Source organism: Lagopus leucura, unplaced genomic scaffold (genome assembly GCF_019238085.1).
Source record: "Lagopus leucura isolate 7727_CA_CO unplaced genomic scaffold, USGS_WTPT01 Super-Scaffold_739, whole genome shotgun sequence".
Taxonomy (NCBI): Eukaryota; Metazoa; Chordata; class Aves; order Galliformes; family Phasianidae; genus Lagopus; species Lagopus leucura.
Window position 1 is genome coordinate 15,252,551 of NW_024962255.1, and position 17,719 is coordinate 15,270,269.

Consider the following 17,719-nt stretch of genomic DNA (forward strand, 5'->3'; position numbering starts at 1 on the left):
AAATTCTTTAGTGGAATTCATCTATGTGAGTTATTCAGATGCTGGAACAGAACAAGAAGGCTGGATAAGAAAATAATACATAGTAAGTGGTAGAGAAAGGATGCTACAAATGCTGCTGCTGATTGTTAATCAAGCTTGCTCAGAAATGATGACAAAAGGGAATGTTCTGATTTGATGTCTCCTTTCATAAACATTTTCGTATTTTTAAGATGTCCGCATGTTCAGACCAGACTACCAAGTGCAGCCAAAATTTTAAAAACATAATGGAATCGGAATTCACAAGACTTTCATTCACCTCTTATTTTCCTCACCAAGGGTTATACAACTCTCTCTGCTTTTCACCACCATTTTTCAGCAGTGAAATTACATTGAGAGTAAATGTGGTAAGGTAGCAAGTACAGAGATATATAAAACCAAGCTGAAAGCAAGAACAACTTGGGTAAGCCTACATCAGATCTAACCCAGAGAATGACATTTTTATGTTCAAAACAGTTGAGAAGCGGAATAAGCAACAGAATGTTTTCATTCATGTGTACTGGACAAGACTCACGAGATTCATAGCTAAAAACTTTAAAAATACAAATCCCAGACAGGGAGATTATGGTCCATAATTAGAAACCTCCCACTTAAGAGAAAATCTGATGCAACTATTACCACATAAATTCCATTGCTACCACCACAATAACATTTTAAGAATGGCTGTTTATTTCTTTATCCAATGCAAAAAAAGCTAATTTTATTACAGAAAGGTGTCCAATTCATCCTCAAAGTCTCAGCTATATAAAGCAAAAGCCATAGCACGGAGTCAAATGTAAGCTCCACCTGGCTTCTGAAAATTGCCCAGTGCTGCAATACAGTTGATGTATGTAGCAAAAGTATTTGCTTGCTCAAACTACCTGTTTGCTCCTGTAATTACACTTCATTTCAAAACCAAATACATACATCTTTTGGCTAAATCTATCTTGACACCACATCTTCTGTCTCCATAATTAGGAAGCAGGAAAGAGTTTTGCTTTTGTTTTTAAACTCAAACCTTAAAACACACCTACACACCAAAAGCCAATACTTTTGTTTGTTTGATTTGTACACAAGTCTTAGTAGATTTGAAAAATGCAACACTAAATTACATTGTGGATTTGTGGTGCACAAGTACTTTGGGGTTTTTCTCAAGTGTCAGTGAATTCAAACATGTTGAGTCTTGCAGTTCCTCTTCTGGTCATCAGAATTATCAAAAAAAAGCAAAAAAAAAAAAAAAAAAAAAAAAAGAGAGAGATCTACTGCCCAGTTGGTTTCTACACTCCCTTTCTACACGCATACCAAACTAAGAAAACCAGCTGACTTAATTTTGCAGATCATCACAGAAATAACATTGACGTCATCCTAAGATCAAGCACAGAGTACAACCCAGACCAATTTTTCACCTATCACAGGAGGGACCCTACATACCCAACAGAACACATATTCAACTCCTCCTGGCAGCTGCTTCAACATCTGAGTGAGCTAAAAAGTACTTTATCCTGATTGTTTTTCAGGTTACATCTTCCCTGTCACAAAGCCAACTTCTCATTATGCTACCACAGGATTTCAGGAAGCATACAAAAGCCCTCCAACAAGAAAACTGGTGAGGCTTCATAATCCTATCCAATACCTCACAAGAGAACTAGAACTTAGAATATGCATGATGAGTGTGTGGGCTCCAAGAGTACAAACCTACCAGGAGTTTAAATGAGCAGGAGTATGCAGAAAATCCCATACTCATGTCCCAGCTTCCCCTACAGAATTCTTCATTTCTTCCCATTCTATGTTACCAACAGCAAAACCATCTGCTGCTTATAAAGTGGTCGTGATCTGCCCTTGGAAGAACTTTCTTCTGAGATGCTCTAGTTACCTGTGCCTCTCCTTTAAAAGTTAAAGCAACACTGAAAAGAACAAGCAATCATGCATCAAGCTGCATCAGGGGAGATTCAGGCCGAACATTAGGAAATACTACTTTTCTGAAAGAGTGGTCATGCACTGGAATGGGCTGCACAGGGAGGTGTTGGAGTCACTGACTCTGGAGGTGTTCAAGGAACATTTGGATTTTGTGTTGAGGGATATGGTTTAGTGAGTACTACTGGTGATAGGTGGATGGTTGGACTGGATGATCTTGTAGGTCCTTTCCAACCTTGCTGATCCTTTGATTCTGTGATTCTATGGATAAACGAACATAGCATCTTAGAACAGAGCTGTGCAGAACACAACAGAAGAGTAGGAAAGTACCTACAAAGATCATTGAATCCAACTGCCTGATCACTTCAGGGCTCACCAAAAACTAAAGCACATTATTGAGGACATTGCCCATTAGTTAATCATCTTAATGATTAAGCCACATTTTAATCATTAAGAAATTACAATGTAACTAAGTGATGTAGCACCAGCATTAGCAGGGGCACTTAGCATTACTGAACAGACCTAAACCAGAAGCCTGACGCTTTCTGCTACAGGACTTCTTAGAAAATGATACAAGGAACAGCCCTTCACATCAAGAGGCTACAATGAACATTCTAAGGGACTTCAGTCTCAACACACATTTTAGGAGTTGTTTGCTTCTACACCTCCCAGCTTTATCTGTAGTTTCTGTGCCAGCAAGAATACTTTCAGAGGTACAACAGGGGAACACTCTCTTCAGAGCAGTATAACATTAATAAGAAAAATAACCAACCCTGTTGTGTTATTCTCTTTTCACCTCTGGTGAACATGACTGAGGACTTCATTACATCCAAGTAACCTCTAACTGACAAGCAGATAGCCCAATACTTGACCATCCCTGAGGCCTCTTGCACTTACCAGGCTGAAGAAAAGCTGCACGTATGAAAACAACCTTTGCTCTCCAAAGGTCAGTTGGCTGAAGAACAGATTAACCTTCTTTCCACCCCAGTTTGTGCTCCTTATGCCCTCACAACATCCTAGCTGCAACATTCTTTATGTACTGGAAACCAGATCTCTAGAAAGAACACTTGATTTCAGTCTTCAGAACCTCAGGACAAGGCAAAGGTGGAAAGCTACAGGTAGAATTTAATAACCAAAAAGATCTTTGATGGAGGAGGGAAAGGAAATTCAGGTGAAACCAAATTTCATGATTTCTGAACTCCAGGACAGAAACATTTGCACTTTCCCACACCACTGAACTCACAGTCCTAAGATCTCACCAGAAGATCCCAGTCACTTAAGTTCTGCCTTACAGTTCACATAAGATTTTGTTGCAAACATACACAAAGTATCTACAGAAAATATCTGCTTTGAACGTATCTCAGAACCTCTCTAAACACAAGTCCATCTCAGAATGGAAAGCTGTTTTTTACACTCAATTCTATTGCTCCACTCATGCAGCAACTGTGAACACCTGCACAGAGCTGTGCTGATGCAACCAGAACATTTGATATTCTGCTGATGCCTTATGCGAGATGAGATTTAACAGTCTCTTCAGAAGCTCTGAATCTTGAGAGCAAAATGTCAGTAGGCTTTTTTCTCAGCTCTCCCCCACTGTAACACGACTGAGATCCAAAAAACTCTAGCACCGGCATTAGGCAGGCAATGCAGTGTCCACGACTTGACAACCTCCTCTGGAAATGCAGACAAGAAATTCTTTATCCAATCACCCTTCAATTTCCCTCCCTAAAAAAGGAATTCATTCCAAAAAAAGAGCAGCCTGGGCAAGCAACCGACAGCTGTTAGAAAACCTAAAATGAGCAGCAGATTTTTGTAAAGAAAGACAGACAGTGCTACAAAACACTGTATTCATGCCAGGGCTGGCCAAGGTTTCACAACAAAATGGGCAGCTTGCATTCAGAGTAACTCTACAGCTGACGAAGCAGATCAGCTGCAGGCTCGGCGTTTTCCTGGCACCGCTGCTCCGCGCTCCTGCAGATGGCATTCCGTGTAACCCACACCGTGCGCGCAGAGCACAGAGATCAAACAGCTCCTGCTTCCTGCAGGGAAGGCTCCGTGCTACCGCTCATTTCCACTCGTGCCCCATGCAAAGTATACTAACATCTCAGACTTCACAATTATCCGCAGCGATCAAGGACAAGCAAACAAGTGACAAAGATCAACACGGATCAGATACTATTCAAAATGCAGATAATGGAAGATAAACACAAATCAAAAACCCAGACTGCATCGCAGCTGAGCACCTATTTCTACCAAGTAATATTGCCATGCTTTCAAATGCTGAAAGAATGTCACACAAAACACCGTGCAATCTACACTATTTAAAGTGCTGTTCTCAACCATTATTATCCACCCTGAAGTTGTGCAGGCCCAATTAATCCCTAACCAGCTTTATCCTATGCCCACATCCCAGGGCTGCATCACTCGGCCTCCAAACAAACACACAGCAAACACTGAGGTGCTGCATTGCAGAGCATTATCAGAATGAGATCTCAGCCCATTTTAGTGAATCTTATAGTGAATTTATTGTCTGAAAAGAATAGATCAAGGATGAGGCTTTCTCACCCCTAGGGGAAAAAAAAAATTTAAACATCTGTCAGCAACTCAAAGAAGACACTGCCTTTTGGTATCACCAATTGAAAACCACTAAAGGTTTAAAAATCCATTACCTGAGACAGGAGTCGAAGTTGCACACCTAAGAGCTTCTAAGAAAATTCCCACCTGTCCCCTATTTTCACCTCCTTGGGTTTTGTAAAAACCTCCCACAATGTAAGCTCAGGTGTGTGTCTGTACAGGAGGCTACCATCCCACCCACTGGCACTCCCCAGTGCAGCTCAGGGATGCCAGCACAGCCCCAGCTGCCGCTGTGGGGGCCCAAAGGCAGCTGTCCCCAGCCCTTCTCCAGCTCTCTTTCCCTCTCACTGGAAATAAGGCATCTGCCCAATTACTGTTTGGTTCACCATACAGCAAATAAAAGGGAGGAGAGGCCACCTCACAGACAACTGAGCATCAAGGATAAATGGAACAAGCCAGCAGCTGCAGAACGTTTACACAGGAGGAACCCATTACAAGTACATCTATCACTAACACTGCACAAAAACAGTAACAGAAGGAACACCAGAAAACTGTGAGGCATCGATTGTGTAAATTTGCTTAGTCAGATGGATACTATCTCCCAAGATATTTCCAATATTACAATACTGAAGCAAAGTCAGTCATCTTCCGAGAACATCCCCTGAAGTTTTGAAGCATTTCCTGCTCTTAACCAGCAAGGGAAAAGTAACTCCCGTCCTTGAGAAGCATAAGCAGCTTAGCTGAGCCCGCACACTGCTGCTTTAAATGCAGTCCATTAGGCAATGAAAACTACCAAAGGCATTCAGGGTCAAACAATTAACTTATATACATCAGATCACCTTCTCTCCAAGCCATGCATGGAAGTTATATGGAAGTGTAAGTTGCAAATATTTTCACACCTGGCCCATCCAGCTAGCTCTGGTAAACAAATATACAGCTGCAGCTCCCTTTTTGTCCCACCTCAGCATTTAGTGACCTAAACATGACGTAGCAAAAGTAATTACACGTAACATGCGGCAGAAACCATGAACAGCTCGAGAATTAAGCGATATCCTATAGACTATACAAAGGCATTAGATTCATGTAAATAGTAGTACTTTCATTTTTAAAGCTATTAATTACACCGTAACTCACTGGCAAGACTATAATGAAGTTTACGTGTGAAATACCTAACAGTATTTTTTACATCAGCAATCGGTGCTTCCTAGACACACGGAACTTAAGCACTCAAGCCACCAACGAGCTATGCGATCAGCCTCCAACATGGATTAACAGGGCTTCATGTTTGCACACTTTCCAAAAGACAAGATAGATGTAAATTTACCAAGCAAGAATTCCAGCAAAGGAATATTGGGGGGGAAGGGGGGAGGAGAAGATGAAAATGTAAGTCTCAAGAATAACAATGTGTCAAATACACAAAGTCAGGCAAACCTGAACACATATTTGGATCTGTGAAAATTGAAGTCCTACAAATACAAGAAACAAGGCATGGATAGATTCCAGAAGGTCATACAATACTCAATATTCACAGCTTTAGCAAATTTTGCTGTGTTCCAAGGAAGAATCTGTCACATACATTGACAAGACGCCAGTAATAATGGATTGACTACAAGTAGGCATTGTTTCAGTGAACAGATCTAAAAAGAGTCCAGGTGGCAACTTGGCTAACTTTGCTTCAAGGCTACATCACTTCTTCCATTCTTTAACTCTGGCTAGGGACACATGCTCAAAGCAGCATCTTTACCAATCTTTAGCAAAAAAAAAATAAAAAAAAAAAAAAAAAAAAAATATAATAAAAAAAAAAAAAGTAAAATAAAGAATATAAAATGAGATTTTAAATGTTTTCAGACCTCCACTAATGCATTAATCCTATTTACTACTATTTCCAGATGGCAAATAAAGGCCATCACCTACTTGTTTTTTCACCTCTCCAAACAGAAGAGGAAGCCAGAGTTGGCCCAAGCACTCACCAGCCCCACTGGTTCAACAAGTCACCTCTGAGTGTCTGAACTTGTGAGGAAGAAGTGCGACTGGATGCCTTCCTGTAAAGTTTCCCGCTGCTTGCAGAAAACCACAGGGCAATAATTCTTTTATCATGCTTTGCATCTACATTTCTGTAAAAAATATGGACTTGTTTTTTGTCTCTGACCTCCCTCTTTCACCTTCTCTAAGGCTGTTCTCTCCTGTATTGTAGCACCCAGCTTTATTCCCAAGAGCAGATGTGGTTTCTCCTGCAGACAGACTTTTTTCATCTTCCCCCTTTCTTATCCATTTATCCTTTCCTTTTCTCCTACATGCCAATCCTCATCTCATATGAAAAAGGAGCTCAAAAGCTACACTATTTGTCCCACAGCCACAAACTAAACCTAATGGTCAAAAGGAAGACAAAAAAGCCAATGAAGCATCAAAAAATATCACTCATGTTCCCTACCTGCAGCAGCCAACTGAGGATGTTAAGAATTTGTTTAAATACACTACTCCTGCAGCCCTTCTGGGTCTCCTTCTGAGAAAAGGGAACCTCTTAATTTCCCCATTTTTTTCAGTACTGCCCATTTATCAACAGATTCATATTTAAATACAGAAAAATCAGCACATATATTTGCCAATTGAATACATATCTTAACAGAATAAATGAGGTCAAATGTAGTTAAGTACCAACATTTTCTCCTTTCTTTTGTTTTTGTTGGAGTAAACTAGAAACACTAATAATGACTCATAATAGTAATGTTTGATTAAAACCAGACAGTTTTCACAGAGCCATTTATCTCAAAATACGTAGCTCCACAAAACTGTAACGGGTATATCACAGCCTGACAAAGTTCCTTTGTTTCATTCTTTTAAGAAGATATTATATTTCCAGCTGTATGGAAACAAATACATATGAATGAAATGTATTCAAAATAGCACTCTCTCTATAAGCTGCATCTTCAGCTGCTAAAGCACCAATAAAAGCATGGTCAAAGAAATCAGTTTCAATGTTTTCTGATGCTGAACAAGCAGGAGGTGGCACAAGCCTTGCCAGAATGTTACTGTATTTCCATAGATGAAGAAACAGGGAAAAAAGGATGCATCAAAAAAACCACACAGATTCTAAGCAACATGAGAATCTACTTGTTGGTAACACTGTGTATACTCATGGCCCACGAGTACACAGCATCAGAGGAGGAAACTTAGAAAGGCTTAGACAGGTACACTCTTTGCTGTGTAAAAAGCCAGCTGGAGGGCTGGGCCACCGAGTGGTGGTGAATGGAGTAACATCCGGCTGGCAACCCGTCACAAGTGTTGTTCCCCAGGGGTTGGTATTGGGGCCTGATCTGTTCACTACCTTTACTGATGACCTGGACAAAGGAATTGAGCATACCCTCAGTAAGGGAGGAAGTGTTAACCTGCTTAAGGATAGGAAGGCCCAACAGAGGACAGGCTGGATTGCTGGGCTGAGGCCAATGGGATGAAATTCATCAAGACCACGTGCTGGGTCCTACACTTTGGCCACAACAACCCCAGGCAATGCTACAGGCTAGGGGCAGAGTGGCTGGAAGACTGCATGGAAGAAACAGACCTGAACATGTTGGTCAACACTTGGCTAAATATGAGCCAGCAGTATGCCCAAATGGCTACAAAGGCCAACAGCATCCTAACTCATATCACAAATAGTGTTGGCAGCAGGAGCAGGGAAGTGATCATCCCTCTGAACTCAGCTCTGGTGAGGCTGCACCTCGAGTACTGTGTTCAGTTTTGGGCCTCTCACAAGAAAAATATTGAGGCCATGGAACATGTTCAGAGAAGGGCAACGAAGTTGTGAAGGTTTTGGAGCACAAGCTTTATGGGGAGCAGCTGAGGGAGCTGGGATCTTTCAGTTTGCACAAGAGAAGGCTCAGAGCAGACCTTATCATTCTCTACAACTCCATGAAGGGGGGTTATGGGAAGGTGGGGGTCAGCCTCTTCCCCCGCATCACTAATGATACAACTAGAGGGAATGGCTTTAAGTTGTGCCAGAGAAGATTCAGGTTGGACACTGGGAAAAATGTCTTCTCTGAAAGAGTGTTCAGGCACTGGAACGAGTTGCCCAGGGAGGTGGTTGAGTTACTGTCCTGAAGGTGTTCAAGAAATGTTTAGAAGTTGTGCTGAGGGACACGGTTTAGTGAGGAAATATTGGTGGTAGGTGGACGGTTGGACTGGATGATCTTGGAGGTCTTTTCTGACCTTAGTGATCCTCCGAATAACATGTGTGGCATTTCAAAATTAGAACCAGCATCTTAAATATCTTGTACATTATGTGTGGTTGTTCTATAATCTTTAAAAATTTCTAACCTCTCTATATTATTGAGTTTAAACATATCAATTTTACTTCTGCAGAGTTTGGAAAGGGGTCAAAAATGAGAAAGAGGGAGGAAAGAGCTTATGACAGATAATATGTATAAGAATAAAGTTGAAAAATCAACATCTAGCCATTATTCTATTTAAAAGTACTCTTACAACTGCTTTTCAGACTTACCATTTGGATGGGGCCCTGGGCAACCTGATCTAGTGCCTGATTTAGTGGTTGGCAATCCTGCCCACAGCAGGGGGGTTGGAACTACGTGATCTTTGGGGTCCCTTTCAACCCAAGACAACCTATGATTTTAGGTGACAGAAAAAAAGCTGTTCTCTACGAAATCACAATGAAATCTTAAAAGAGATGTTTGCACTTTAAAGAGCTAAATAATACACTGGTTTTGACTCTTCCACTATTTACTTAGAGATATAAAGCTCCAAACAGTATCAAAATTAATTACAGATATTTTAAACAGACAAATATTTACTCCGGAAGTTCATTAAAGTACATAAAACATCTTTTGAAGCTGTGCATTCCTTTCTTCCCCAGGAACAAAGTACTGTATAATAACTAGGACAGCAGACAATTAAGAGGAGATGGTTTCTGCTCCCAGTTTTGTAACTGGCATACCAGACATTGATCAAATCACTGATGCCCATTTCTGTTCCTTCAAAGCTATACCGCAGGGGGCAGGGGGGCTGTTTGTTCACAAGACTGTCTGTGGTCCTTGATCTTTACTTTTTTATTGACTCCTTTATTATTTCTGGTTTGATATTTCTTGACATTTAACTCACTGTATTATCTTTTTCTCAACATACTAACATGAGTTGTATCACTCTGTTATCATGGACTATCAAGAACTTGATACAGACAAGCAAATCACTCTCTTGTTCACTAAACTGAGACGCACACACCTTTCCCTTCAATTGTGCACTACTTTAAAAACATGTAGGGTCACCTTTGTCATACTCAGTAGCCAGGAAGGTCACTTCACCACTTAATAATCCTGGGCATCAAGACCAAGCAAAGATTCATAACCTACACTATGCAAGCAGCGGCTTTCTCAGTTGCTCAAAACCAACATCCACTTGAGTACTTAAAACACTTACAGTCCCCCACCAACTTTTGTAAATAGATATAATTACTGAATTTACATTTGCTTAAAAATGAACTTTTCCACAGTTATTACACAAACACTGCAAGAAAGACACTGATTTGAGAATGTCCAGAGAGGGAACAAAAGGGCTGTTCACAAGATGCATCTGAAGTTACTTACACAACTTGTATGCAGAAGAACTTTTACTCAAGATATAATATATTAGGAAACAGACTTTCATAGATCTGAACAGTTCAGTTCTCACTTCTTTTCTCATTGAAGCTGTGAGAAATAGAAAATGTTAAAAAGGCTTAACTTCTTCTTTATATAGGTTATTATATGGCTTTATTGCTGTTCCTCAAAATGAACCAGAATTCCAAACTTGTAAACTTGCATATTAAATCACATTTAACTGACAGCTCTTCAAACAGATCATGCTGCCATACAGTAAAAGCAATACCACTCCAGAGCACGAAGCTGACAGTACCCCAGTGCAATATGCAAAGCTCCCGGACCACCTCTGCACACTGAACCCGTCTGCCTTCTGCAAACTTTCATCTTGACAACTGGCAAAGAATCACTAAAGATCAAATGAAGAGTCACAGAGATTCACCCACATTCAGGATGTTAATCTTCAAAAGGAGACCCAGAACAAAACAGATTCTAAAACTGAATAATCTGCCTGGAGATGAGAATAGATTTAAGCTCTAACTTACATTTTTTCCCCTATACTTTTACTTATTTCTATCATAAATAAATAAACACGTGTTCTCTTTTGCAGCAATGGGTTTCACCCCCCAGTACCCCCCCTAGTGACCCCAGGCACACAGTGGGGGCACAGCTCCAGGCACGGCACTCTGCACTGCCTGTACATGTGTCTCCTGCTCACTCTTCCCGCTTACAATAACAAACCACATAGAGATTAAAATACCCGCTTTAAGTACTCAAAGAAGAAAACCATTTCTACAGTAAGCATTCAGAGAAGTGACACATGCAACACACTTACATGTGTTAAAACAAAGGACTGTTTTAGCACATGTTATCCTGGGTAAAATACTCAATAAAAAGACATTTGCATTTAATTGTTAAGTTACACTTCTCTAGATAACTATAAACTTCAAACATGAAGTGCAGCTCGAGGTGCTTTGTCTTCACTTTGTTTTCATCTCAGGAAAGAGCTAGTTATCTACAGGTAAAATGTATATAGATGGGTTTTATTTTTATCCTTTAGCAATGAAGAACAGGCCAAAGAAAAATAAGGGAAGAGGTTATAAAGAAATGAATGGGAAACAAAGGGAGAGCACAGTCCAGCAGCCAGGCTTAAACCTGCCTCCCTACCATTGCTTCACCAGAGGCAAGCATGCCCCAGAGAACAGCCCCACTGGCTTCAGTCCACCCAAAACACACACAGTGATCGCAGGTCATTCAGAAACACAGGGATCTCTCAAGGGAGAAGGAAGGAGTAAAACACAAAGAAAAAGCCACAGGAGCTAGGAAGGCCTCCCAGTACAAAGAGGAGACACTACAACATGGAAAGAACATGCAAGACTTCTTCGGAGGGGAAGAGAAGCCTATTTAAAGGAAGAGGTTAGAGGACAGCAGCAGAGTCAAAAATGGAGCAGCCATTTCCAATCATGGCAGTAAAAACGCATTTTTCCAGACAGCTTCCTGAAGGGGTTTCTCCAGTGCCACTCCTGAAGAGAGGAACTTCGCACATTCAGTTACCTCAAAAAGGCTCAGGAGCGCACAAAAGAAATGAGAAACATGTGAGAAGCATTCATCCCAAAAGGCAGAAGTATCACTGCATCGTGACACAACCTTCGGGTTTGGCAGAAACTTCCGGACAGCTTCTGAAATGTGCACCACAGCTCTGGAGCCCTGCATTTAATGATGCCCATCAGTCCTGACAGACCTGCTCTGACTTCTCTGCAGTGCCTTCAGCTCTACTGAATTGACTTTGCCTCTGCAGCTGGCAGAACCTCTGCACAACACTCAGCTTGTGGTTCAGCTGCTGCTGTGCAGTGAGACAACACTGCCAATCACTATGGATAATGGGATGCCATACAAAAATAGGGGAAATCCACTTACTAGGGTGAGAAAATACAGAGAAACCTTTTTCCTACCAGCAGCTAAGCCTCCACTGTCACGTTATCTTTCCTCAGTGGACAGCTGAGCTCTGCTCATTTCATAAAGCATTTGCAATATCCTGTCACTAACATTCAGATTTTTAATTCCTATGAAGAACGCAATAGGCAGCTGGTACAATAGTTATTGTTTGGGGCTTTTTAACATTATCAGTGGACTTGTATATACTGTAAGGAGGTATTTAGGCTGAAAGAGATTACACTGTATCACACTAAGAAAAACCAAACAAGATGCATTACATCTGTATCTCCCAGAAATACAGACATAACCTCCCCCTTTCCATACCAGAGGCACAAAAGCAGCAGAAAATAAATAAATAAATAAATCAACTACAGCTGTCCAATACACAGTAACAGCGAGAAAAGGGCAAACCACAATGTTCATTTCCAGCTTCCTCAGGCTCTGAGTGGGCACTCCGTATGACACCAACACTCTCCTCCAAGAGCAGTCTAAAGAGCACACCATATAAATTTGAAAGAGATTACCTGTTTCTCTTCATGTCTGCTACTGCAATAACTCTTTGAGAAGGGGTTTAACTTTAATTTATTGAGTTCTAACTGGCAATCTTGAGGAAGAAGTGTTGCTCTCTAAGCCATTTATTGTTTGTCCTTATAAATTAATGAAAATCAGCCACCATCACTTTACCTTAAAGACACAATTCAGACTTCTACCAGATTGCCTCCCTAAACCGATCACATCTCCACCTCAGGCTCTGTCTGCCCTCTGCCAATCATTCCCTTGTTACAGCTTGTACTTTTGAGGCACTGTGCCCATTACTTAACATGGTGGGCATTCCTAACAGTTTGGAAGTATACAAACTTCTTTAGTTTGTATAATGAGAATATTTTCAGGAGATGACTGCCTGAATCATCCTTACTTTAGCCCAAGGCTTTTTTTGGAGTACAGTACATAATGCTTGAAGGAAGGAAACAAAAGATCAGGCTTTACCACCAGGTGCCTATTGAGTGTAATTTCAATGCAACTCACCATCACACTTTCTGTAGAAGTGAATGAATAAATACAAGCCAAACAGAAAATACTGTGAACACACTATTTACCAACCCTACAGTATTTGCAGCCATTTTTTAAGTGTTTGGTAAACACCAATTCTTCAGAAGCTGTAAAAGACTAAGGGTGGGAAAACACTTAGAGGCTCTGAGGAAGAAACAAAGCCACAGTAGTGAGTTTGGAGATCTAAAGATAACTGATAACAAAACCCTTGGAGGTACACAATAATAGAATGGCTTAGATTGGAAGGGACCTTAAAGATCACCCAGTTCCAACCTCTGGCCATGGGCAGGGCTGCCCCCCACCAGAACAGCTGCCCAGGGTCCCATGCAGCCTGGTCTGGAGCACCTCCAGTGATGGGACATCACAGCTCACTGGGCACCTGTGCCAGTGCCTCAGTCCGAGTAAAGAACTTCCTCCTAACATCTAACCTAAATCTCCCCTCAGTTAGTTTAAAGCCATTCCCCCCAGTCCCATCACTATCAGACCATATAAAAAGTCCATCTCCCCTCCCTGTTTATAACCTCCCTTCAAGTACAGGAAGGCCACAGAGAGGTCTCCCCAGAGCTTTCTCTTCTCCAAGCTAAACAAGTCCAGCTCCCCTAGCCACCAGGCTTACATCAATTGCCAGTGAAAAATGCAAGTACTCTAAAAAGTGAGAAGGAAAATCAGAGAACCATACTGGCTCTCATAATGGATTCCAGGAAGCAAAAGTCTATCTAGAAAATTGGAGAGAATGTAAAGAGGGTGCTTTCACTGGTAGAAATGCAATACATTGGTGGAATGTAACTTGACTAGAAGAAAGTGAGTTGGAGCCATAAAACAACTTGAGGAAGCAGATGGTTCTGAAAACACCGCAAAGACATTGTTCTTCAAAACATCTACTCACAATGACTTGAGCAATGTCTGCCCATTACTTACTTCAGCAAGTACAACTGCATGTCTCATCAATGATGTATACAGGCAAATATCAGTTACAAGCATTATCTCATTCAAAAAACAAAAAAAAAGATAGGTAAAAGCAAGTAATGAAGGCAGTCCATTATCCAAACAAGGCATTTCTAAAATAAAAGTTCAAAACGATTTGCTAAGTTCAAAAGGACTCTTGGTTTCCCCAGAATAGCCATGCTTTGCTGAAACTTCCTCTGGGATTTCAGCACAGGTGAATCAGTGGAAACCGACAAGAGCCAAAATCCAAGGGCATCCAAAAAGGAGACGCAATGGGCTTCTCCTTCACACTATCAGTTCCACATTTGAAGAGAATACTCTTGTACAGAAAGTAACATAAGAAGACTTGACCATAAACTCAGTGAAAATTAAATGAAAGAAGAAGAACCATATTAATGGTAATATTAAAAACACTTGAGCACAAAGCAAAAGCTGCAAAATTTAAAAAGCCTGCAAGTGGTGGGGATGGTGGTTTGTTAGTTTGTTTAAGAAGAGGAATCCCCAGCCAGCAGCACTTCCCTCAGTCTCAAGAGGATTCTCTTTCAATTAATTAATGATGAATTGGACTCTCACAGGGACAAACTCAAAACAAAAAGTTAGAAATCCTCTGTGTTACATAACCCATCTGACTGATCCCAAATCAAAACACAGCCTGAGCTGCCTGACTGGAGGAAAAGGCTCACAGAATGTAGTTCCCCTTGGCTTCCCTTCGCATTTTAAATCAAAGCACTCTGCATCTAACCTCATTTTTTGCTCATGTAGGAAGCTACATCACAGGCTACTACAAAATGGTAAACCGTGTCAATAAAAAAATACACAGGCTGAATTGAGAACTACCACACTTTAGAAGACTCAGTATGACTAACATGCCCAGGATTTGGCAAGTTCTCGATGTTGCTTTTTTCTGACTACAAAAACGATGTCACAAAGAGGTGTTAAAAATAGTTAGATCTGCACAAGTTTCCTGAAATCCAAGCAGGTTCCAGACAATGAAAGGTTCCAAGTCAGCCCAGGCTCACTGGCAACACACTGCATACAGAAAAGTACCTGCAAGAGCTCTGTGTCAACGGTATTATGCATGAATCTGTAGAGTAGATAAGTAATTATTTAGGCAACAAACCCATGCTCATGCGCTTCTCAAAATATCCCCACATTACAGCAAAACCTTTCTACAAAGGAATTAGATCTCTCTGCAGATAAAATCTAAAAATATGAATTAAGTACAAACAATGCCACCCTTGCCTACACAGGCTGAGAGGTCTGCAGAACCTCGAACAGCAACATCACCATAGGTGTAAATTATTACAATTATCACAACAATCATGTCAGCTGTTCTGTTTCCCATGACAAGTGAGACACCAAAGATTTCAAAAATGCACAATCTACTGAACCAATTTTTCATTTTAATACACAACAAGTGGATGCCAATAGAGGAGCAATTGCTGTTTGCTTTCCAATTTGGTCAAGAGAGCCAAAGGTACTGGGCTGGGCCCAGGAAAACACAAAATCACATACCAAAACCATGGAGATCACGCAACTAAAAACCAATCACCTGTTCAAGTACCAGTCTGATCGGCAGATCTCACACAAACCAGTTTTATACACCTCTGCTGAACTAGAGTCTTTCCACAGCAGCATGTTTTCAAAACCTCAGTTCCTTGCAAGCACATTACTAAACACAAGACTTAAAGCAAAACATGAAGTTTACCGTGCCCAACCCTTAGTTCTGCATCTCCAGATTCACAGCTTCAGAAAGCTAATTCCAACACTATCCATCCTCTTTGCACAAATAGGATGTTTCATAGGAAAGCCACACATCCTGCCAGTATGACCAGGGTACCAAAAGCCATCCAAGTTGGATGTGCATTCAGCATTTTTCTATCTTCTTCTTTTAATTAATTTCTTTTAAATGCCCATGCAATCCTTAGCTCTACACCTAATCAGTCAAGAGATGCAGACAGTTCCATATCTGGGACTAGGGACAGTTCACATACACTAAAAGTTTAAAAATTAAGCTGCTCTGAAAAGCCTGTGGTTAATGCAAAGTGTACTTTCTGGTCCCAACCTAGTGATAAGTGAATGTTTGTTCATAGCATAACACTGCCAGATTTTAGCACAACTCATTATTAATTGAACTCTCAGCATAAGGCCATCACTCAGAAGAGAACAAAACTTTGCAGCTCAGTCAGGGAGGCAGTAACAAGGCAGCTATGGTCGCAAAGGGCAAGTAGTAACAGGGAAAGCACTGACACCAGACTGAAAGAAACGAAAGGAGATGAAAGGAAGAATAGGAAACACTCGTGCAACTTCTTAGCACTAACTTAGCAGCTATACCATGGTTTTAAAGATTTCTTTTTTTTCTTTAATTCCTAATGCCTTTTTCCTGTCTACTATTAAAAAGAACCAACTGTCAGAAGAAAGGAAATAAAGCAACTCTTCCGAAGCAGACACATGGTGGTTTGCTTGCCCCTCTGTCACAGTCACAAGGCCTTCTTGCTCTACTACTACAAAAGAATGTTTTCATCTTAATAGAAATAAGAGAAAATTACAGAGACAGGTAAGAAAAATAGATTGTTCTACACAAACATGTGAAGTTGAACAGCAATTATAAGAACCTTTATGATACCTTAGTCTAATTTAATCAATGCAACTAGGACCCAATGTGAGTATAACTATTCCTGAACAAGTTTGTTCTTTGGTTACCAAAGGCTACTTTCAGATTTCCAACAGCAAGTTCAGAAAACGTACTCAGAAAAGCAGCACTAGGGTATGACTGAGATCACACAGGTGAGAACTCATCCAAAACTCTGCTTTGTGTTAACATCCCACATAAACTCTCGTCTCAGCCTGCAGTCAGAGCTGCCCTCACAGCCATCCAACACCGCCTTCTGCTCACACCTTCAGCACCCGGTGGCTCTCCTCACCCCCAGCGCCTCATATCCCAGCCACCACGTGTCCTCAGCACACCCGAGGATGCCAGGCGATCTCACCTTTCATTTTGACAGTGGGAGAATTGGGTCCGGCCGATTGCTTCCGCCATCCTCTCCAGTTCTGGCAAAGGCTCTCTGCCTCTGAGATGAAGGAACAAAGGGAGTCCTCCTCAAAGTGATCGGAGTCCTCGAAGGAGAACCTCTCCCCGTCCTCCCACTCCGCAAACATGAGTTCCATCACATCCAACAGGCGACACGGGGAAAAAAGAAGAAAGAAGGAAGCACAACTGCTCGCTTTAACAGGTGGATGGACCGCAGGGTTCCTGGAGTACTTAAAATGTCAGTTCCGTTCAGGTCCCCGTGTTACGGTACCAGGAAGAACAGAGCAAACGCTACCTTGAAGCGGGAGAAGCAGGAAACCAACGCAAACTACAGGGTGGCTTATAAAAATCCCAGAAAACGAGTTCTTAAAAAAAGTTTTAAAAATGTTTATGTCCACAAAGTGTGTCCGACCCCGAGGGGCGGCCGCTACGCGGACAGGCGCTTCCAGCCCGGGCAGGTGCGCGTCTGTCACAGCCCGGCGCTCCCGACGCCAGCAGCCCCCCGTTCGGACCCGCAGCCGCCAAGCACCGGCCGGGGCTCCCTGCGCTGGTGCTTGTCTCACTCTCAGGGAAAAGCCCCGCCGGGACCGGGCCTCCCCCCGCCCGCGGCACCACAGGAACGCCCCCGGGGGGCGGTGAGCCCGAGCGCCGACGGAAGGAGGGGGCTCGGCGG

General features: G+C 41.8%; 1 protein-coding gene across 2 annotated transcripts in view; it reads right to left on the reverse strand.

Moving 5' to 3' along the window:
• Nucleotides 1-17,572, reverse strand: part of ZSWIM8 (zinc finger SWIM-type containing 8) — a 65,395-nt gene extending 47,823 nt beyond the window's left edge. For both annotated transcript variants that reach the window (XM_042862830.1, XM_042862829.1), the window contains exon 1: nucleotides 17,006-17,572. In XM_042862830.1, the coding sequence (XP_042718764.1) occupies nucleotides 17,006-17,183 (178 nt within the window). In that variant the 5' untranslated portion in view covers nucleotides 17,184-17,572. The remainder of the gene's footprint in view (nucleotides 1-17,005) is intronic.
• Nucleotides 17,573-17,719: the final 147 nt, after the last annotated feature.